We start from the raw sequence: 22,687 nt of genomic DNA, 5'->3' as shown, positions 1-22,687 counted from the left end.
GGGGAAATTTGCAGTCTAAAGCAGCAAAATTGGGGGGAAGAAAAAAACCCCCAAGTGTTTCATTGCACAAAATAAATGTTTCAGAAAGAACTGTACACAGTTCAATAAAAGTGCAATATAAAATATAGCATTAGCAATACAGTATATTTGTAGAAGAAATATAATAAATTAGCAATAGAATAGAAAACACAGCATAAGGTGGCTTTGCTATTTATAATAGTTCCAGGTTTTCACGTATGTTTATTCAGCAGCTAAATGATATACTGTAGTAAAAATTGTACCACTGATATAAACTGAGCTAATCAAGCCTTTGACAGTGACTTCCCTCTTATTGATGAATATGTAGCAGAAAAGCAGAAAAGTGAAAGTTTATTTTCAAGAATTTTGAATATAAAATGTCCTCCAATTCTGGAATGACCCATAGAGTAGTACTGTATATTAGGCCTGCTGCACAGTATACATTAGTTGGAAGAAAGTTGAGGAAAGGTAAGGTGTCTTAAATTCTTTAACTTTTTATAGTTGGTTATTGCATTATTATGTTGTTGTTTTTTTTAGCTCATGCAAAAACTCCTGTCAGTCATTTTCCTGTCAGACTACACGTACCTGTAGATGCAAATCTGCCATTTTCCCCTCTTTTCAGTTCGAACATGTAAATAAAAGTGTGCGATATTGTGTGCTTATTTAATGTGTGTGTGTGTGTGTGTGTGTGTGTGTGTGTATGCGTGTGCCAAGTTAACCAAGATATCAAAACAGGTATTTTATTTCAATTTGAAAGTAACAAATAAATACAGCAAAATGAATCCCAAAACAGAAAATGCTAAATAAACAAACAAATAAAATGAATAAATAAATAAACCAGTGTGCCTATGAGTACATTTCAGAGTCTGCATTTTATGACGTTTGCGTGAAGGGGTTGTTTCCGAACCTCCACATTTACCGGAGTATCCCCCATCCCTCACCCCAACACACACTCGGGCGCAAACACACACACAAACACATGCTTCCACAAACACGTTCACATTACATGTTTGTGTTTTTCCAGTCACTTCTCGTCTCGAAAGATTTCCCCCTGCAGATGGCGTCCTTCGTCTTTGCAACTGCCGTTCAGACTGGACACCAGGGGTCTCAAACTGTATTTAGGGGGGGCTGGAGATCCGGTCTGGGTTTGTGTGGGCCGCATCAAGTATTGCACGGAAAAGAGTTTTCATGTCTTAAAAAAAGGACATCTAATCCAATCTTCTAAATTCTAAGTAATAACAGTTCAGAACATTAATACTTCTTCAGAACATGAACAAAATGGTCACAGGTTTTCTCTCTCTCTCTCTCTCTCTGTGTCTCAGCTCCCTGGTATATTTTCCATACTCCTCAGCATCAGCATGTCTTGCTGAGTAATGATGTCTGCTTTCTTGAGCACCGCTGTGACTGAGTGACAAGATTTAATATGCCCTTCCTTCCACTTGGTGTCACCTCAGAATTACATGAGCCGCCGGAGCTATGGTAGCCCATAAGTGATTTTTAAAAGAAAAAAAACATGCATGGCAACAACACAGCAAAAAAAGATGGGGGCCACACTAACATTAAATTTAGATGTCAAGTGGGGGTTGCAAAATGTCATCCCGCGGCCCGCAAATTGCCCCCAGGCCACTAGTTTGAGAGTACACTGTACTAAGGTCTAATGGGGGATTGGCCAAACATTTTCCCACTTCAGGACATATACATAATATTTTAAGGAAGAGAAGGGTGCATCATTTTGTGGCTTAGCAATGCTAAAACCAAACCATTGCAGTGTTTGCTTACATAGGCTAAACAGTTAAATGTATCCATTCATTCATTTTCAACTTATCTTATCCTGAACAGGGTCACAGGGAGTGATGGAGCCTATCCCAGCTGACTACAGGTGAAAGGTGGACTACACCCTGAACTGGTCACCAGTCAGTCGCAGGGCACACATAGAGGCGATCAACCATTCACACCCACATCCACACTGTTACTGAGTGGGAACCGATCCCACGCTGACCACACACAAGTGAGGCAAGTGTACCACTACTCCATCAGCGACTCCAGTCAAATCTATCAAAAAGAAAAAAAAAAGTAGTCTTAGTTTGGTGTTCGTGAAAGCAAAAAGTTATCAGCATTATTGTCATGTAGTATAACCTTCAGTATACATTTCGATTTATTCTTTATTTATTTGACCAAAATTAATGGTATCTTGTAACATTCAAATATTTTTCAATTTTAAAATAAAAACTCATTCATATTAAACATCTTTCATACACAAACAACCCAAATAGTTTCAAATAATACTGCAATATTCAACTTAATTAATTAAAATGAATGTTTTTTCCATTTATTGTAGCATTGTAGCAAAAGATAGTCACACATGCAACAATAGAACACATAACAACAGCAACAACAGACAACCAACTGATCCACCTTTTATCCAGTTAAACATAGAACCTTGATACCGCATAGTTAAAAATAACCTGTAACAGGGTGTTTGGGCAGCCAAATGCATTCCTAACCTTGGACCAACACAGCCAGTGGTAACTGTAGACCAGCTGGGCTATGTCCTGAGCATGACCTTTGCTTTTTCATTTTTGTTTGTTCGTCACTATAAATGAGGCCCTCGATCTTACATAAAGGTGAATAAATTCAATTGAATTGAATCGAATCAGTATAAGTACAAGGCCCAGAAAGAGGTGGCAGCAAATGGCCCTCGGTCTGCCTTTTGGACACCCCAGTGGCCCAACGCTTCTCGATTCTCAACTGTCATTGGATTCGGCACTTCTTCTTTCTGACGTTAGGTGGCGCAGATTTGCTGGTATGTAAACACGGTGACGCTGGCGTAATGCAGTGGAGAAGAACGTCTACGTCATTTTCACAATGGCGGAGGCAGGCTGAGGAGCGGCGTATGTGTGTGAGACAAGAGGCTCGTATTCATTACAGGCTTACGTTGCATCGCGCCAAGTCGTGCACGGCGCCCCCAAAATGGCCCTAAACCCCAGCACGATGGGGAAAAGGGAGTCGGATTACACTGATATGGGCAGCCTACACCAGGAAGGTGGCGAGCCCCAGAAGATTTCAGCCGCCACCTCGGCCACAGCCAACCAAAATGGCGATCAGCCTGGCTGTGGAGACTGTGTAATATCCGAGCAAGAAGCCCCCGAGCGCCACAACAGCGTGCAGGCGGACGCCCGAAGCTGGAGCGGCTCCCCCACGCCGGGCCAGAGACGAAGCGAGGAGCGGCCACGGAAGCCTTTTCAAATCCCGAGGAAGAAAGAACGGAAAGGTGGTGCCATACCGCTGTTATTTGGAACAGAGCGTGTCCAGCTTTCGAGTGGAGGTTCTGCTGCTGCATGTTGCTAGCCTGCTAATTTGCTGACTGCCCGCGCTAACTGACGAAATGCTCGCCGTCCTAGATCGAAACAGTACTTTTCCAGTGGAATGCACACACAAGTCATTTGTTTTGGCACGATGTAACATTAGAATGGCAGCCTGCGTGTCTCGAGTAAGTGCCAGCAGCGTTGCAGTGAAGGTGCCTTCAAGTTTCTTTTTGAGGACTGCCCTTCCAAATTAGCCTGCCCACATTGTTTGTGTTGTTGACCTTTTACTGGTCCTCTTGACCCGTCGGGTTAAATATTGCAACTGCGGGTGTCAGACAATGACATTGACCCCATTGATTGGGATGAAGTATTCTTCCTATAATCTGTTTCATGTGAAACTGTCAAGTATCATGCAAGAAGCTGAAAGCCTTATATTTTACCCATAACTCACTCTGGACAAAACAGGAATCATAACACTGGGTCCGGGGTTTAAACCTCTTTGCTGTGTTTATGTGGTCGAATCCAAGCTTTGTTGGTTCCTTGTTCCATTTGACGGTTGTATAATAATAATAATAATAGATTTTATTTATAAGCGCCTTTCAAGACACCCAAGGACACTTTACAATAACAAAAAACACAAAACAATACGGGTTGAGCAGCGGCAGCCAAAACGCGCCAGCGTTCACTCAACCCGAAAGTCAGAAAGAAACAAGGGATGTTCGAAAGCGTGGTTGAAATGGCCACCTCAATTGCATCATAGCACACCAAGAATTTAGAAAATGTAATGATGGGTTTCGGAGAAAGTGAGTTTTTTGTTTCTGAAACCGTGGCCTTTTTGGGAAATTTTGTGCGCTACCACCAATAGAAAATCTGGTCCCAAAATGTCCTCACAATAGAGTAAAACAGTATAATGTCATGATTTCTTTACATATCTCCTTGAACCTTAATAGGTTTTTACGGGCCAAAAGTTTGAGGGGCTCTCTAAGTAGATGAATCAAAATGACTAAAACCTTTCAAACGCCGTCACCTGTCCTAAAAATTCATCTTGAATCATGCAAATAGAACATTTGTCAGAAGCAGTGAGTGCAGTAAAGTAGTTTTTGGACTTTTGTGATCGATTTTCCCTCCCATCAATTTATTTATCATGATGCTCAAGGCATTTGAAGTGTTCAGTCCATGATTTTTACAAAATTCTCCAAACGTGGCCACTTTTCATGTCGCTACTGTGAATGTGAAAAAAAATATATATATATTGCAGCCGTTTGTTGAGGAAGAATCTCATAATACTTCTCTGCTACATGCTAATCCCCTTTTTCTAACTTTGTGCACAGGGTTGTACCAGCTTCTGCCACCTGACAGCCGGGAATTTGACGACCTTGTAAAGCTACTCTCCTCTTTTTACCTGGATGTGTCATCGAGAGGAACGTTCTCCTACAGCAAGGCCAGGCTCATTCACAACGAGCTTCTGGAGAAGGAGGTTAGTCCACCTTTCAGATCAGGTTCCACTTGTCACAATGTGTTCAGTAGAAATGTGCGTGTTTTTAACATCACAAAAAGCTGTGTGGACAGATGGGAAAAATTAATTACTGGCCCTGTAATCCCAGGTGGACTTCTTTTGGTACGTTTGTGATGTTTCGATTTACTCCTCTCTCGACTGTGTTTCAGTTCATCGAGAAGAGGAGAGAGATGAAGCAAGAAGGGCGAACAGAACAAGAACTGACAGAATCGTACTGCTTTTTATACCCAGAAAAATCCAAGGTAAAACACCATGGATTTTCTTTCTCCACTTTCTTGTTCACACATCAGGTGCTGCAAAGGGGACAAGGAATGTTTGTTGGCATGATTCCAAGCTTTACATTCCCTTTGTGGGGTTGCATGTTATACGACACTCAAAATTGTCACAATAACACGACTGTAAGTGTGGCGCGTCACCACCTAAGGCAGCTCTGAACAACTCAAGTTTAATCTGCAATACGTTGCAACACCCACTTCTAGTTAACTAGATTAATCTGTCACCTTAGAATAAAGCATTGTGCAATATATTTAAAGTACTTTCACTCCCACAATTCTTGATATATGTCAGCTTCTATTGGTTGATAGAAAGCCTAAGTTACCGGTATTGAGAGACTTGTAGCTATTAACCTTTACTGCACTGAGGGACTTTTATCTGTTTGAAATGCCCGACTGTATTTGAATGCACCTCGTGTCTCTGACCGCAAGAGGTGTCAATGTTTATAAGATCGCGATCGCTTTGTACAGGTTAACAGTTTGAGATTCAACCAACCATATGCATCTTGTGTTTTACAGCAGTATTTATACTTCCATATTTACCACTAAAAATAGACACGTGCGGGTCGTGAGAGCCTCAGTGACTTGGAGCGTGCTTGATGGAAAGCTGTCCTTTATTAAGAAAATGGTGCTAGTTAAGTTAGATGGCCGTTAACATCCAGATTTTGCAATGTATTTATTCAATTTATACAGGAAGGATTTAACCTGACGCTTGTTCCACCTTCTGTGTGCCGTCTGACAGGCGGACACACAGTGGCAGCGTCTTCACGTTATGTACCAGTATTATATTAAAAAGTGGACACATGCTGTGTGACCAGATGAATTTTTTACTAGCACACCTGTAAAAAATGGGAGCATTAGCGAGCGTAGTGATCAAACCTTCGAGTCCTGTTTAAGAACCAATCCACATCAATTGGTTGTACAATAGTTCGATAGCTTAATACTAACTCGGATTCCCAAATGCCATAGATAGGCTAATGGAAGTAGCGTTGATGTTGTGGTCAATGGTCCACCTTTTGTTTTCTGTGATTCTACTGCTTTTACTTTTGGAAAATGAGAATTTTGATCTGGTGACAACAATGTTCCCTTGACTGTTTTAGCTTCAGTGGATCTGCGAGAAGGGTTTGTCCGTGGGACACTCAAGGATAACAACAGTCGGAAATGCATCAGTGGGTAAGTGACATGACTGCATAAGCGACAGCTGCCTGCTTGTATACTCCTCTGTGAAATTAGTTTCTCAGTCCAGTTCCTATTTCATTGTAGGTGTATATCTCTCCAAATTCTCGGATTTATTACAAATCAATCCCTTTGAAGTTGGTTCAGCTGGAGACATGATCATTTTTAAAGTGATGAGGGTCAGTATTTCCTTTTTACCGTGCTTCTTGACATCTTCAGGGTCCCAAATCTCACGGTGGCTGTTTTGTCTTTTCAGGGAAGAGTCAAGCATATCCACGAGAATATGCCAAACAACGCGAAGGAACCGGCAACCAAGTTTGACTGTCATTTGTCCAAAAGTGCCAATCGGGTTACGTCCTTGCTGTCCTACAGAGCGTTTGAGCTCACACAGGTAGAGACGCGATCCACTGCCTGACTCCGTTTTCTGGCTTCAACTGGACTGTCCTTTTGTCTTCCAGCAATATTTTTTCGAATTTGCATTTGATGAAATCAAAGCACGCCCCAGGCAAGTGTGCCCCTATGCTGTGGTTTGCTTTCAATACAAAGGCAAGGATGCTGCAGCCACTTCTTTTTCGACACACAGGTAAAACGTTCCTTGTGAAAAACATCTGTAACGTCTCCCCTGGGGTCTTTTGTTTCTTAACAGGCTTTGTGATTCTCTGTTTAATAGGCTTGGTGTTATTTCCTCTGAAGGAAGTCGAGGTAATATCTGTTTGATATTCATGAGTTTGTAATAGACTCACCCACGCATAATTTGTTTTTTGTTATCTAGACTGTGAGTTTGTCATACCACCAGAGTGACTACACTTTTCTAAATGATCTTACTCTGATTACTTACGTGGAATCGACTAAACCAAGGATGTATAGTCCAGATAGCATCTGCACACTTCCAACACGGTGCCCGCATATCCTTTCAAAGATTTACAAGGCCAACGGCAAATTTTCATCAGAGATGGATTTATCTGTCCCTAAACATATTTTTGGCACTGATTTAAAAAAAAAAACACCTTTAGTCTTATCTAGCGGATCAGGTTTTTGAGAGATTTTCTTTTTTTTTTTTTTTGCTTTAAAGTTGAGCAGTATGTATTTTACCATGCATTGTAATTTATAGCTTTCATGTTTCAGAAAAAAAATCCACCATTTGTTGAACCAAACCCATAATTCATCAATATTACTAAATACAATTAGCCAAATAACGCAGTCAAGAAGCATGTTGGGTTACTTTGCCTCTGTGAGAAATTTCCTAAATTGTCCATGAACTCTGGGTTTAGTCTCAATAATATAACAGGGATTTTTTTTAATGGACAATCCAAGAATTCTGCTTTAAATGTCCCTTCTTTTGAATAGAAGTGGTACACTTGCAGATGAGGCAAACACATTTTCGAATATGACATTGCTCCCTAATTTTTCTTTTCACCCTTTAAGTTACGTAAATCGAAATAACTAGAGTAACTGGGCAACTCAGTACCAGTAGCTTCCTTGAATCTTTCAGCTACTGAAGCGGTTGAAGGTGCATTTGTGCTCACATCTGTGTCAGATGTCACTTGATTAATTGTCCTGTATCTCAGTCACGCGGCACATGTTAGATTGAGGTTGGATGATAGACTGATGTCTTGAGTTTCGCGAATCTACCCAATTCAAATCACCGTAATGGCCGCCCCGCTCTAGACTGTTTTAGAGCTGAACCAAAGTCTTAAAATCTGGTCTTGCTCGCTGTTTAATTTTTAAAGTGATGATCCGCATTTGATGCAATTGCAGGGCGGCACTCCTATTCTGTGTGGAGTGGTCCACTGGTAACCAAGGGCCAGGAGTTGTTCCCGATCCGTTTACGATCATCTTCGCGGGCCTACCTTCCTTTCAAACTGTGAGTAGACAACATATATAGTGGAACCTCGCTTTATGCATTTAAATCGTGTTTTCCGTTGAAATGAATGCAAATGCAATTAGTCTGTTCGAGTCTGAGACTGACATTTTTTCATTGTTTTTATCACTGTGTGGTTAAAAAAATGAATCCTATACTGTAGAAATACACAATAAAACTTATGTTAAGTATTAACACTGTTGTTTGGAGTCAATTTCTGTGCAATGTTGCAGTATATTCATTTACAGTACTGTTTACATTCACCATGGAGACAGCCAGTCCAAAATGGCAGCCACATCCCATAATGTTGCATTGTGGGAAAGCTGCTTTGCATTGCGCAATGTGGCAGTCCAGCTGTATCCATGGTGAACACAAACAATGGTGTAGTCACGTAGTCAAATAGGGCATGTTGACGTGCAAGGAGGGGCATTTATTAAGGCCCTCACTATCGAAACATTTAAAATGAATTATGCTATCGATAAGTTCATTGATTAAGGCAATAATCGGATACAATTTTATTTTGCATTAAAGTGAATTACAAAATGTCTTTTCTTTGATTAGAGTTTATTCAACAATCATAGTTGTTCAATTGTTAATATTATTTTTAAACAATTAAGCAATAACACACTAGAGGGATTGATGTACAGACCAACGTTTTGAAATTGATTCAGTTACTGGGTTGGTTATTGTTCTCCAAAGTAAAAGTAGGTGTTGGCCATGGTCTTATTTTGATTAAACACAAAGATAATCAGCCTGCTTTCGTGAAGGAAGACAGAAATCAGAGAATTTACAGTAGATTTTTATTAAGCGAAACAATGGCTCTGAATGATTACAGTACTTGATTTTTTAAAATAGTCTCTTAATCGATTAATTGTTTAGACCTCGAGTTTATGCTATTAAAACTTTGGTTAGTAAAAATGGAGTGTTGCTTTCATTTGACAGTCCCGAGAAGCTTGAAATGAATCAAGGCATGCTGCTTGAGCAAGTGAAGAGAAAGATTCCTGCAGTGCTCTTCGCTTGGGACACCTACAGCACATCACGGGAAGGTCAGCAATGCACAGACTCTGCAAATGTAACGTACAATGATGTGTGTGGTGCGTGCTATGAGAAAATTTGATAAGGTACACGACAGGAAGCTTGTTACTTTCCATCCCAAAATGTATTTTCCTTTGTTGCAGTGGTGAAGTATGGGATGTCATGCAGCCTTTTTGAGGTTACAGAAGGAAAAGGAAAACCGACCAGTGGCAGTCTGGCGGCACTGATAAACAAACTGGAGAAAGACCGGATGGTGAGTTACCCTAATCTACCTGGGAGCCTCTAATGTTGCGAATCACAAAATGGTATTGCCTCCTTCAAATGATGTTTTCCAACATGACGAGGACTTTTACTAGCCTTTTTTTAAAGTAAAGAAGCTAACGCTATAGTCTTGACTCTTTACTATTTAAAATTTGTTGACGGAAAGTTTAAAAAAAACCAATAATTGACTGTCACTGTCTCAAAGCAATTAAGCGCCACACACATTGACCGACAGGCTGCAGTGTAAAAACTTGAGCCTGCGCGTAAAATATACTGTTCTGTATCATTTTTAAAAACTGGAATCACAAAAACATAGTGTAATTGGCAAAGGGGAAGTGAATGGCCACAAATAAGAAGAAAGAGGCGAAAAAATGGATACCCTGAGAGGCTGCTGGCAATTATTGATTGCCCCATTCCCTGACTGCATCCATGGACTTTGACCAGAGGGAGTCTTATGTTCCACTGGTACATGTCAAATTATAAATGTAGTTAGCGCTTTGTGAAACCTCGTGTGTATTTTTCATCGGCTGTTTCTTCTGAAATGTGGCAATGCTGTTTGCCGACGATTCAAATTTTGAATCGCAGCAAAACAAGTGACTGATTGGCCACTAATGAAAACCTCACACACCGCTTGACCATTCAGTTTGGGCCACGTTGCTTGCTGTGCAGCGTCTCTTGGGAAAGCACTACCAAAGGAAAACAGTGCCAGCTTCTAACTCATATGGAAATAGTCAGAAACAGGCTCAAGTTGTTTGATAATGACATGCACGCTCTTATTTATTTATTTATTTATTTAACTGTCGTGTCTACCTTCTAATGTAGGTGCTGGTGAAGTCCCTGTTTGACCGAGGCTTTCTCTTTCTGTTGTCCTCAGCACAGATGATGGAGTCCAAAGGTGCCCGCAAGCATTTCTTTTTTTTATTGTTCTCTCATAATTCTCTACTCTCAGTTTGCCTCCTACTTGTTATCCCCGATGAGGTTTATGCTTTTTAAAAGTTTCTGTTTCTTTTGCAGAACGCCGAGGGCGGGTTGAAAAGAGCCTGCAAGCAATATTCCTCTTTCATGAGTCAAGGGCCGTTTTCAAGTATTGTGAGTTACTCACCATCATTTATCTATATTTAACGTGAGGATCTGGATAAAGCTCTGGCCAAGTAATGGAATGCCAAACTCTTGATTGATGATTGTGTTTACTTTTGTAGTCAGATTTGTCCAGGTTATTTCAGGTTTGATCAAGGAACGGTCCTGTTGAAAGCTTCAGTCATAAATTGATCGTGAACGATTGGCTGATTATTATGCCTAATTCTTTTTGTTTTTGTCTGTCGTAGCAGCCCGACTTTCCAACCCAGAGCCATTGACAGCAGGGCCACACACCAACTTCCCATCTATGGAACGTTTCATCCCTGCCTTGCACTACGCCTTTTTCACCTTGCGCCCAAATGCGGGCAAGGACCCAAGTTCCGCTGTGGAGCGACAAGCCACGGACTATTTAAGTCGCATAGACTCGGGAAGAGTGCGGCCATTTATCTTGCCTGATTACAAATACCATGTGGATGACAGGCCATATACGGTTCCTTTACCCAGACCCAAAGGGAACATGGAAGCCATACTGCGTTCTTACATCCACAACTCATCCAACTACACTTTACCCGTGAACAAGGCAAAGGACATCATTGAACGGATAAGCAACCCTCCACCTGTCGCTGCCCCGGTCTCTACAGAGTACAGTCCAGTTTCTGACTGGGGTGGCTCTGACCGCTCTGAGAGACTGTCAGAAAGGCCACCACCAGAACAACTCGCGCAGGAGATCGCGGCTTCAGACGCCAACAAACAGGGGCCAGTGTTGGCCCATTCAAACGGTGCGCAGTTGCAGCACGAGTCCCACACTGAATCCCAGCCACAGCCACAGCCACTGAAGGTGCAGCTGTCACAGAGCGACTACGATAAAGACAAGATGACGCAGTTACTGAAACTGATCCAACTCCACAAGAGAACACTAGTCAAGGATCCCGGCAGGGAAAAAAAGGATGGAGCCTGTGAGTCCAACAACCTCAAGAGGAAATCTGAAGGCGATGAACGGGGAGGCAAGAACAAACATCAACGCACAGATCTGTTGAGCAACGGTGAACCCAGCAGGGGTGAGGAAAGATTTGTGATGTATATATTTAGTGTCCTTTTTACCATATTGGTGAAGGAGAATCATGAAGTTTCACAACATAATCCGTCGTTAGAGACTCCCAGTCAACATTGTGGGGTTTTGTTTTTTTTAACTATACTTCGAGCGGTAATTGACATGCAGCAGAAGCTTGACTTTGTCGCCAGTCCGCACAAGTCATTCAATTCTTTGCACAGCACATCCGGAGTGACTGTTTTCTGGCATTTTATGAGGTCTTACAGCACTACTATACCTGTGATCCACATAATTTCTAGTCATTTTAAGTGCCTTTGTGTGTGCAACGATGTTTCATGATCTGACCCCCTTTCTTGATATACGTTTTTGGAAATGGTTTTGTGTGGACAGGTTTTCCAGGTTGTCACATTCTTGATTGATTTTATTTCAGCGAAATTGATGAAACGGCATCAACGATCATCTCCCCTTTGTAAATTTGAAAATAAAATGTCATTTATTTCATAGGATGCAACTTTCTTAGTTCTAACAAATTGTACCACTCAAATAAACTCTAAAAATAAGATAATTCACCAGGGGTGTTCAAGGCTCGAAATAGGCAATTTTAAAGTCAAAATATGCATTTATGCTCCAATAAAACACACGGAGTAACAAAATGCACCGTGCGTGTGTGCGCGCGGCACCCTCACTCTCACGCTGACTGCTACTTGCTACTCTCACCCCCACCAAAAACAAAAGTAGCATTGTGCAATATAAAAAAATGTCTCCTTTACTGTTCCATTTGACAAGCGCTTTATAGCTTTGGAGTATTTGTTCACTTTGTGACCTTTAAGAACTCAGGAAATGAAGAAAAAACATCTTTTTACCCGATCCCTGATCAGCTAAAAATCATGTGAGCGACTCAGATTTTCGATCATGTGGTCAAATCCGCACATCTTTAATCGTTAAAGTATATTAGTATTGTATGTTGAAAATTAAGTGATCGTTTATTCACAAGAGATTCCTGAGATTTGATTTGGACTTTTTATATCTGCACAATATTTTTTAATTACATTTCAGTAGTTGTTTTTTTTTTAAATCAACTTGGCTATGCTAAAAGACAATAAAATGCATTCAGAGCAACTTGATTTAACCTGAAAAGTGTAATTCTGCTTGATATTGCCCCACTGAATGTTTTTAGACAAGAAAATACAGTTTGCTACTCCTCACAATGAAACAAACTGTTGATTACGTACAAATCAAACTAATTGATCCTCCAAATGACAGCCCTTCTCAAATGGAGCCAAAAACTCCTCCTGAAAGGGGAAAAAGTTATTTTTGAGCCTTGGCTTTTTATTCATGTTTGTGGCACTTGGATATATGCACGGCTGACTGTTTAAAAAAAAACAAACAAACACATTTTTTTAATGCACACATTTTGTTCTTCCTCCAAAGGGGCACCAATGGAAGAGACGGCAGAAGACGGCGGCCAGAGTGAAAATCTGACCACGGTAATGGAAAGCATGGGTATCTATGACACTGACTTGAGGACTTGTGGCAATACCAATACAACAGCAGTTCATGAGACCCAGCGTCTCCTCAAGATACTGCTCTCCACTCTCAACAAAGCCGTTGCTCAGGGATCAATATCTGTGAAATCAAAACACAGTGGACGGTCAACAAGGGTGGAGACTGCTGTTCCGGCCTCCGATTTTAGCAAACAAATTGAGCCTGCATCACAAACTAACTACACGGAGGTGAGATGTGAACTGTTGATTCTGACATTTATTACCCTACAACACAGCGTGGTGTAACCCTTGTCAACTCAGAATGTTTATGTCCTTGGTTTAGGAGGATATGGACTGTAGTCCCGGAAGTACTTTTAGCGCAGGCTCTCCAGTAGACCAAGCTCAAACCTCAGCCAGTACAAGCTGTGCCATACCCACAAATGAAGGTAAATGAATTATATTGTAAAATTGTGCATGTACAATTGTACATGGTTTTCCTGCTCTGGACACCATCACAAGTTGTGTTTTAAATGCAGCCTTTCAGCTGGAATATTAGGGTATTTAAATCCAAATCGGGTGAACCGCATAGAAGTTTGAGCAGTTTGTACAATTTATATGCCCCCTGCTTTTTATGGGACTAAAAGTAATGAGACAGTTGGCTGCTCCATGGCCAGCTGGGCATGTATGCCAATGGAACTGCTTTCCTTGTATTTATTGATGATGGGACTGCTGATAGTAGCAGCAGGATGAATTCTGAAGTGTTTTGGGCAATCTGATCTTCTGCTCATATTCAGTCAAATGATTCTGAAGTGATTGAATGGCGCTTCACAGTGCAGATGGACAAGGACCCAAAGCATATTGCAACAGAAGTGGACTGTTATACGATGACCAAAGTCAATCCCTGACGTGAATGCTATTGAGCATGTGTTTCAATTGCCGAACACACAAAACTGAAGGGACTCTGTATGCCTCGAGAACAGGTAGTAAGTAAAATGAGGCCTGGCAGAGCAGCACCAGGGATGAATTCCAGCACTCTTTGTCATTAGAGACTTCATGCCATAATAAACTGCCAAGGATTATGTCTGAGCACATAGTGAGCAGTTGGAAAAAGTTAATCTCTGAACCAACTATAAAAAAGTGAAAGTTAATTTGTACCATTACTTTTTGGTTTCTTAAAAAGTGGAAGCCACATCCAGTGTTATTTCTATACCATTAACCAGATTTGCATGTAAATTACCCTGAAGCTGAAGGTCTGCAGTTTAAGCACATCTTATTCCTTACACTGCAAATTATTTGCGGTGATGTTTCGAGCCAAAACGGTAACAGTTTTGTCCATGTCCCAATTTTCGGACCTGACTGCAATTTTCGGAGCATTACTGAGAGTTTCTACTCTGCTCTTCTCCAGAAAAAATCCAGTCCTTGCCTGAGCCTGAGCCAGAGGCTGTGACGATAGAGAGCCTCGATTTGAAGATGCCCTCGGCGATTGATGTGAAAAAAGGCGCGCCGACGTTATCGTTAGCAGAGGAAGCTCCTTTCAGGCCCTCTATCAGCTTGGACACGATACTTAACCAGGAAATGCACAGCCTCACTTCTGACATTAGAAACATCATGCAGAGCCATTGCATCACTTACACCTTACAACTACCTCCGCGGCTACCTCTGCCTAATTCCTGGCAGAGCAGGAGCTGCTTCTCAGACTTTGTCAACCAGCACGTCACTCCTGTCTCCGTGCAGGAGCATGTCGAAGCACTTAGTGGGCAGTTGGAAAAGTTGATCCCGGCCCCACCTGGTTCACCCAAGGCCTCTTCCCCGGAGCCACCCGAGGCGATCGCAGATTCACCAATGCCGTCATCAGTGCAAACTTCCAAACCTGAAGTACAGCCCCCCCAGATGAACTCTTCTCAGAGTAGTAGTCAAGGTCCTGTAAAAGAGGCGATAGAAAGCGTGGCTAAGTCAGATCCTGTTTCAGCAGAGATTGTGGAAGAGGCTTATTCTCCCTCCCAGGTCCCCCCAGAGTCATCAGCGAAATCGCAAAAGTCTATTTCTGCCACGTCCTCGGGCGCTGTTGCTGGACCCGGCACTGCCAGCACTGGTACCGGACTCATGTCGGGCAGCCTCATCGGTCAACTAAAACCAGAAGTTTTCAGCAGCTTGGTGGAAATCTTTAAGGATGTCACCAAGAATACAGTCAAGTTCTACATCTACTCTGGGGATGAGGGCGAGGAGAGTACAGTCTGCAAGGAGATAAAGGTACAACGCTTTCAAAAATAGTGGTAAATGCCCCTTTCTCATCTAATTCATTGGACTGTAAAATTCAGTGTCAGGTTGCATTCAGGTGGTCATCAAGGGTTAAGACTAGAGCCATGACAAGGGTCATTTTATAAAGTGCTACCGTTTGAAAACAGAAGTGCAAACTTGGTCGTGTAAAAATTCTGTGCAGTAGTATTCTATTTAGTGCTTCTCAGACATTTTACGCCAATTACCGCCTCAAAAAATACTGCTGCACCACCATAATGACAAACAGTAACATAGTAGACCAAAGTTTTCATCTGAATGTAGAGGTTTTATTCCACAAAAGTAATTTCCTGTGTCGCATTATGCCCAGTTTGAACATTACTGCTGACCTTGGATTTTGGGTGGTGGGAGCGGGGGACCGACAAGTAAAAATAAATAAATAAATAGATAGATAAAGGCTGTATGCATCGGTTCATTCTATGAGATTGGCAGTCAAAAAGTAGCTATGTTCAATTTACCTTACTTAACAGTTCATATTTTGTCTAGAAATTTCAACAGTGAGGAATTGAACTACTCAGTTAAATATCAACTTCCAAAATGTTGTTTGCAAGTATACACAGATTGTCAGTCATTTTGGAAATTATATCATCATTGGATGTTAGTCAGACGCAGAGAGCACTGATTCAATTCCTTGTTTTGGAAGGGGAACATTTTCAAAGATGGAAAAGGTTTATGGGGCTACAGAGCTGTCAAAAAGTGGGTATCCAGGATCAAAGGTGAAGAAGAATATCCAAGCCACCTCCGGGACCGAAAAAGAAGTACCGTAGAAGGCCATCTTAAGCGGTTAATCCTGGAAATGGTTCTAGTATAGAACAACAGAGAAGATAGCACAATTGCAATTATCGGGGCGGCATGGCTAAGTAGTAGAGTGGTGTTCTCCCAACCCAGATGTTGAGCGTTCAATCCCCGACCATTGCGACCTTGTTGAAGTGTCCTTGAGCAAGATACTGAACCTCCAGTTGCTCCTGATGCTGCATCATCAGTCGGTAAGTGAGGGAACATTGTCAAGCATTTGGAGAACCAAAAGTAGAAAAGCGCATAAGAGCCCAGCCCGTTTACTGATGACATTGCTGAACTTCTTGGAGTAAGGCATGGATGGAAGTGCTGCGATATTGTGAGGGAGCTAGGCTTTACAAAGATTGGTGCCAGGCGGGTTCCAAGAGAACTTGGATATGTCCTCAAACAAGCCCGTTTTTAAGCTTGTCTGGCTCTTATTGAGTGTCCCAAATGTGACAAAATTATCCTCAACTCTATAGTGACAGGCGATGAGACCTCAGTTCCAATCTTTTGAACATGTATCTTGGTGGTTCCCCTTCCAAAACAAGAACTTCAATCACAGCTCTTCGATTCGGACGAAAATTGCAATGATGACATCATTACCAAAAAGGCTGACAGTACATACACCCATTCATGGTGTATGTACTGTGAGGGCGAATCCAATAGGAGAGGGGTTGGCGAAGTGACTTCAGAGCGGTTACAGCAGTAGATCACCCCCACCCCCCACCCGAAAAGCATCCATGCTACCTCCTGGTAGGCTGCTAAGAAACCCCTTCTAAATATGGGCATGATTGTACTGAAGTGCCGTCGTGCCTGCTCCCTGCCCTTACAGTAAAGAACCAAGAAAAGCAAGTGCAGTGTGAAAAGGCCTTTATTCAGTGATTCTTTCATGGACCACTAAAGGGAGCCTGCGTACCACACTTTAGAATCACTGTAATAAACACCACAACAAATGTCCTAACATCACATAAAGCCAGCAAACAAAGACAGTTCAACATTGCGAATGTGACGTCTGAGTGATGGTTCCTTACGTTGGCCGGCACACGCATGTTGCGACAATTCCCATTAGAAAATAATGATGTTTTTGCTTGTCCTGAAGGAATACTTGAAAAGTCTTGGCAACAGCGAGTGCACCCCGCAGATGTTTCTGGAAAACAGCAGCAGTCTAGACAAACTGCTTATCATCATTCAGAATGAACACATTGCTGCACATGTGCACAAGGTAATGTTACATGCTCATGGTCTCAGCTGCATTCTGCATTTTATTTTTTTTAACAGCACTACTGACCCCTTGTTAGTTATTACATTTTTTAAATATCGCATTCATCACTGACGTGGCTTGATTATCACACTAAAATTGCCCTGACCTGTAACTTGTAGATCCCAGCACTGGTGTCTTTGAAGAAGTTGCCTTCTGTGAGCTTTGCTGGTGTCGACAGTCTGGACGATGTCAAGAACCACACCTACAATGAACTGTTTTTGTCTGGAGGCTTCCTGGTGTCCGACGAGTTTGTTCTTAATCCTGACCTCATCACACAGGGTTAGTTCTTGTTCCTAACCCATCATTTTTTTTGGTCAAGTGTTTATTTATTGGTTTATTTTGTTTATTTTTTGTCTCAGATCGCTTGCAGGCACTACTGAAGTTCTTGGAGGAACAAAGTACCCCCGAGCAGCCCTGGCAGTGGAAGGTGCACTGCAAGTCACAGAAGAAGCTTAAAGAAATGGGCCGGTCAGTTTGAGCTCATCCAAACCCAAACCCATCCCAAAGAACAATCCTTGGGATGTGTTTATTTGGCCAACTGTGAGCTTTGATGGAAGAAGAAGAACGTTGTGGAAGCTGACTTATTGTATTGTGTCACAGGTTGAACACCAACGCGATGGGGCTACTCAACCTTCTGACAACCTATCAAAAGAAGCACCTAGTAGAGTTCCTTCCTTACCACGAGTGTGACGCCCAGTCACGTCAGGCTCCCGATCTCGACTGCCTGATAAAGCTGCAAGCTCAGCACACACAACAGCGTCATCTTATTTTCGTCACAGGTACTTTTATTTTGAATTGAACTCAAGTGTTGGTATATGCATGATTGCTAAACAGTTTTTATTTGGATTCTTTTTTTTTTCCCAGAGAGGCCCTTTGAGATGTTCCTTCAATATTCCAGGAATGGAATAATGATAGCAAGCATTGATGATATTATGAGTGCTTTCCACAGCCTTATTGGGTCCATCAATCAAAATGAGCTCCCAACACCGCCCTCTACAGGTGGGTAGTTCCATTGACCAGCGGAACAAGTCTTGTTCTGTGCTAGTGTCCTTTGTATGCAGTTTAGGGCTACAACTAACAATTATTGTAGTAATCGAGCCATCTGATGGATTCTTTTTTTTCAGTGAATCGTTGACTCAGATTATACACAAACATAAATTAATTATGATTTAGTCACTGCTTTTGTCTGCATCATGGCAGAAAATACGCAAAAATATTGTTCATTGTTTTCCAAAGTAAAAGCAACTGTTTGCAGGCGTCAGTCTGCTTTCATAGAGCACCACAGAAATCTAATAATATTTTCTGTTGAGAGTCTGAAATCAGTTGTTGGACAATTTTAGGTGGAACAACGTCTGAACAATTAGTTGATTATCAAAATACCAGTCGATTCATTTGAAAATAGATCAGTCGTCAGTTTATTCTTAATTGTTGTGCCTCTAATTCTGTTTGGCTCACTCTCTCATCAGTCTTGTATGCAGACCTGCACATTAACTTGTTTTGTTTTGTTTTCCTCACTGCCACCCACACATTTCTATTTTGACCCCCTTCTGTCTTCTCAGTAGTGAACGATGAGTGCGAGGGAGAGGAGGACATGTCGTTAGACTCCGATGGTGGTGTGACGCCCCCTGTCGTCGATGGCAAAGAGCAGCACCCCGAAGCGGACACAATGATGCCACCACAGCCGCCCCTCCCAAACACGGAAGAGTTCCGTCCACCGCTTCCCGACCATCATGCGACCCCTGATGGAACTCCGCCGCAGTCCGACTACAGCACTCTCAAAACTGCCATCTCTCAGTTCAAAGCCGCAAACCAGTTAGGCATCGGCTCCTCAGACATGGGAAGCTCGTCTCCTGGAGGTTTCCCCGTCAATCCCCACCAAAGTTTTTTGTGTCCCTCTGCCTCGTGGTCTTCCTACACCGGCTCGTCCAGTTATGCAGCCTCCCCGGCCTATCCCGCCTCACCCTGCAGCAGCAACCAAGAACAGGAGTACCGCCCCCCGGCCACGACAGCCCCCCCTACGGTCAACACCACAGCAGGACCTCTCGCCAATCTGGCCTCTCTCCCGTTAGAGGTTAAACCCCCTCCTCCGCCTCACCTCATGATGCTCGGTCACACGTATGGCTCGGACCCCGCAGGACCTGGAGTTCCCGGGACTCCTCCCCTCACCCCTTCCCTACCTTACATAGACAACAGTGACACAGTCAAACAAAGTTACATGACTGACATTCCCATCAATGCTAGCTGTAGCCCAGCACAACATGCGGACAGGACGCTTAGCGGAGCCGGGGAGGGGAATTGGAGGCCGCCGGGGACCAGCACTTTTCTGACTGCAAGCAATCAGGTTGCGGTTACGCCTGGCCCAGTGGACCCCACTGTACTGCCCAAGAGCGGGGAAGGCCTTGGCGGCATCAAGGCCACATGTCAGAGTGGCAGGACTCAAGTGAATTGCACTGACAAACCAGGTGCTCCTGTGGGTGTTCCCACAGTAGCCACTAGAGGGGGCTCAGCAGTCAGACCTACACTTCCTCCACAGCGAATGTGTGGCATGGGTTTCGGCAATGTGGGTGGCGCCATGCCCGCACCGATGAATCATGGGCCTATGAGGGGTGCTGTGGGTCCTGGGCCGTTCCGGGGGAGAGGAGTTCCTCGGGTTGGACTCTGGCCACGACCGGGACCGGGGCGAGGACATGAACGAGCCGATGGACCTAGAGGGGGTCCTTGCTCTTGGGGTTACCCAACAGGAAGGGGTGGGACCCAAAATTACTACACATACTCTCACAATTATGCCCCTGAGTAGACAAGCAAGTTGTTGTAAGGGACAACACAAACATCATACTCCACAGAACTGGCTGAATGTATATATATTTCCTTGTCAAATAAAGATCCTGGTTTTCTACATGAATAAAGATTGATACAGGCAGTGCCGAGTGTCCTACTGTCGCGTGAAATGTATGTATGCACTCTTTCCATGTGAACTGTGAAGGCACCCAGTTCAAACCACTATATTTATATTTGCCATCAAATGCTATTGGCCTTTCAGATTCTCTGAATTTACCCTGTAATTTCTGTTTATTCTGCTTTTGCAACAGTTTATGGACAAGGGGAAAGGATATTTTTTTATTTAAAAAAAATAATCACGTGAGTGCAATTTCAATTGCTGTTTTTGTTCCCCTTTATTTTATGCAGTTGGTTGTCCTAAATTCTGTGAAATAAAACATTTCAAATATTGGTTGAGTGACAGTGTTGGGTCAAAATGGTGTTCAGCAGACCATCAAAAAGAAATACCGTGTATGTGCAGTAAATCACAGAGGTATGACGGCATTCGTACAAGAACATTATTTCTAAACTCAATGCAGATGGAATCTTATCGATAAGGTCAAGTAAAAAAAAAAAATCTATAGTATGGTATGGTCGGTGCGGCCCCACTAGTCTGAACACTGTACAGTATTCTGATAAATATTTAGTTTGTGGAGCATGAATTAAGCATTAAAATCTGCCCATTTCTATCCATCTCGGGTGGCAGCCTTTCTGCCACCTGTTTTCTGAGTTCGGTTGTGTGACCCGAGCAAGCTGAGATACGTCATTTTGAGTCCACAGTAAGTAGCAAAATGAGAAGGATAAAATGGGTGGATTTTGCTGCTATATTCATAGTACACCCATGCAATATTAATCAAAATAGCATGTTTAGACTAATGGAACTGCATAGAAAATACTACATTTTTGTAAGATAATGTAACATTTTTAAGCTGACTTCCTCTTTAAGTTATATGAGCTATTCTACTAAATTACTCCGATTTGAATTATTTTATCCAAAACGGAGTGATTGCAATGAAATACCGTACTTTTTTTGGGGTGATGTGCTATAAATTGGTCACATCTGTGTACTATTGAGAGCAAGGCAGTCTGCAGTCGCCCCAATGTTTTTTTGTTTGTTTGTTTTTTGTTTTTGTCAAGATGCCAAACGATTGCGGCTTCAACTCAATACATACGCCAGAGGGCGGCATTTCACTAATAAAGAAAATAGGTGAAACGTTATCAACCCCAGAGCCCATTTTATCGAGTACTGTCGTCACGTTTGGCAATATAAACCCACCGTCTCTTATTTGACTTTATTTATTTTACATACATGTATATAATTAATCCCATTCAAATTGAGCAGGTGAAAACATAGCAGTGAAGTGATTCCGCGTCACCGACAGAGCTCACCTGATGTCAAGCTATAAATAATCACGCAGACGTATATTTACTTGGAAATAATAGTTCATCATATTGGGATACGCTGATGGTGGAACGGTGCACTCGCCTGATTTGTGTCTGGGCAGCGTGGAAACGGTTCCCACTCAGTGACGGTGTGGGTGTGGAAAAGTGGCATTAATTTCAGGGTGTAGTCAGTCAGCTGGGATAGCGCCCAGCACTTGACCCTGCTCAGGACAACGAATGGTTGGTGATTTTTCCTCATAAGTCAAGCCTGATTTTTCCGTAGCAAAAGGTAATGCAAATGTATTTCTCGAAGAAAACACCATTTGCTAGTTGTGTTCTTGTTCACATTTTAATACGGGCGAGTCATTTCGTGAACACTGAGGTTGTGTTCATAGTTTTATTCATTTCTGTAAGCTGATGGACCTTCTGTTCATTCAATCAATACTCTCTCTCTTCTTTGACTCAACTAAGACACATCACTTACCATGTCCAACTACAGTATGTCATGTCCCTCTGTTGGTCTTTTATTAACACTGCAGTTGGTTCACAGCACATGGTACGTTTTGTGAAATTTCCCTTGGAGCAACGACAAACCAGTTCTGGTAAAATACAAATTCTGGAAAATTTTCATCATAATATAATATTGATTCTGGTTTGATTCTTGATTGGAAAATTCTTGTCATTACTTCTTGAATAATGACAAGAATAAAGCCAAAACAAATATTTGTTTTAAATTTAATAATGATTCTTGTTAAAATCCATATCCACAAACCCAAATGAATAAGTCATTGAAAACTACTTTTGTGAATATTTTGTGAATATTTGTGAATAAAAACACACGAGACACTTTTAAATGGAAAAGCTTCAAATGTAAGGCAATCCGCAATTAATCAATGAATGACTGAAAAACCATGGCCAATGGAGCTGGCGCCACATTGGGAAGGGCCTTAGTGTCAACTTCATCTGCTTCTTGCTGCTATGCTGGTTGTCCCCATACCCATTTAGTTTGGTCAATAAGGTTTATTCCAGCAAACTTGGCTCCAGAGCTGGGGGGACCAGCCAATTGATAATTGATGATCCAAACAATGGATCATCGTT

At 42.3% G+C, this 22,687-nt stretch overlaps 1 protein-coding gene across 3 annotated transcripts; it reads left to right on the top strand.

The window, feature by feature from the left end:
- Window positions 1-2,867: 2,867 nt before the first annotated feature.
- On the top strand, window positions 2,868-20,629 carry tasorb (transcription activation suppressor b). Of its 3 annotated transcripts, none has more exons than XM_086124355.1 (23): window positions 2,868-3,289; window positions 4,655-4,800; window positions 4,989-5,081; window positions 6,212-6,284; window positions 6,375-6,466; window positions 6,544-6,678; window positions 6,746-6,870; window positions 6,958-6,989; window positions 8,046-8,151; window positions 9,091-9,194; window positions 9,327-9,436; window positions 10,267-10,339; window positions 10,459-10,533; window positions 10,773-11,579; window positions 13,004-13,305; window positions 13,400-13,502; window positions 14,462-15,306; window positions 17,228-17,350; window positions 17,509-17,668; window positions 17,749-17,857; window positions 17,990-18,168; window positions 18,254-18,388; window positions 18,949-20,629. In XM_086124355.1, exons 1-23 carry the CDS (start codon window positions 2,989-2,991, stop codon window positions 20,184-20,186), a joined length of 5,466 nt encoding a protein of 1,821 aa, XP_085980481.1. In that variant the 5' UTR covers window positions 2,868-2,988; the 3' UTR covers window positions 20,187-20,629. The 3 variants fall into 3 exon arrangements, with proteins under 3 accessions (XP_085980481.1, XP_085980487.1, XP_085980470.1); XM_086124361.1 differs by having other exon boundaries at window positions 10,770-11,579; window positions 18,952-20,629; XM_086124344.1 differs by having other exon boundaries at window positions 10,770-11,579.
- Window positions 20,630-22,687: the final 2,058 nt, after the last annotated feature.

This window comes from Hippocampus guttulatus, chromosome 1 (assembly GCF_054856545.1).
Source record: "Hippocampus guttulatus isolate MCC_2025c chromosome 1, RoL_Hgut_1.0, whole genome shotgun sequence".
NCBI lineage: Eukaryota > Metazoa > Chordata > Actinopteri > Syngnathiformes > Syngnathidae > Hippocampus > Hippocampus guttulatus.
This window is presented reverse-complemented; position numbering and strand designations above follow the sequence as displayed.

What these genes read in the sequence shown, in the direction of transcription:
- tasorb (XM_086124344.1), top strand. Translation starts at nt 2,989, where the DNA reads ATGGCCCTAAACCCCAGCACGATGGGGAAAAGGGAGTCGGATTACACT. An exon ending in GAGCGTTTGAGCTCACACAG is followed by an intron (nt 6,679 to 6,745) that starts GTAGAGACGCGA and finishes TTTGTCTTCCAG; the next exon opens with CAATATTTTTTCGAATTTGC. An exon ending in GCCTACCTTCCTTTCAAACT is followed by an intron (nt 8,152 to 9,090) that starts GTGAGTAGACAA and finishes TTCATTTGACAG; the next exon opens with TCCCGAGAAGCTTGAAATGA.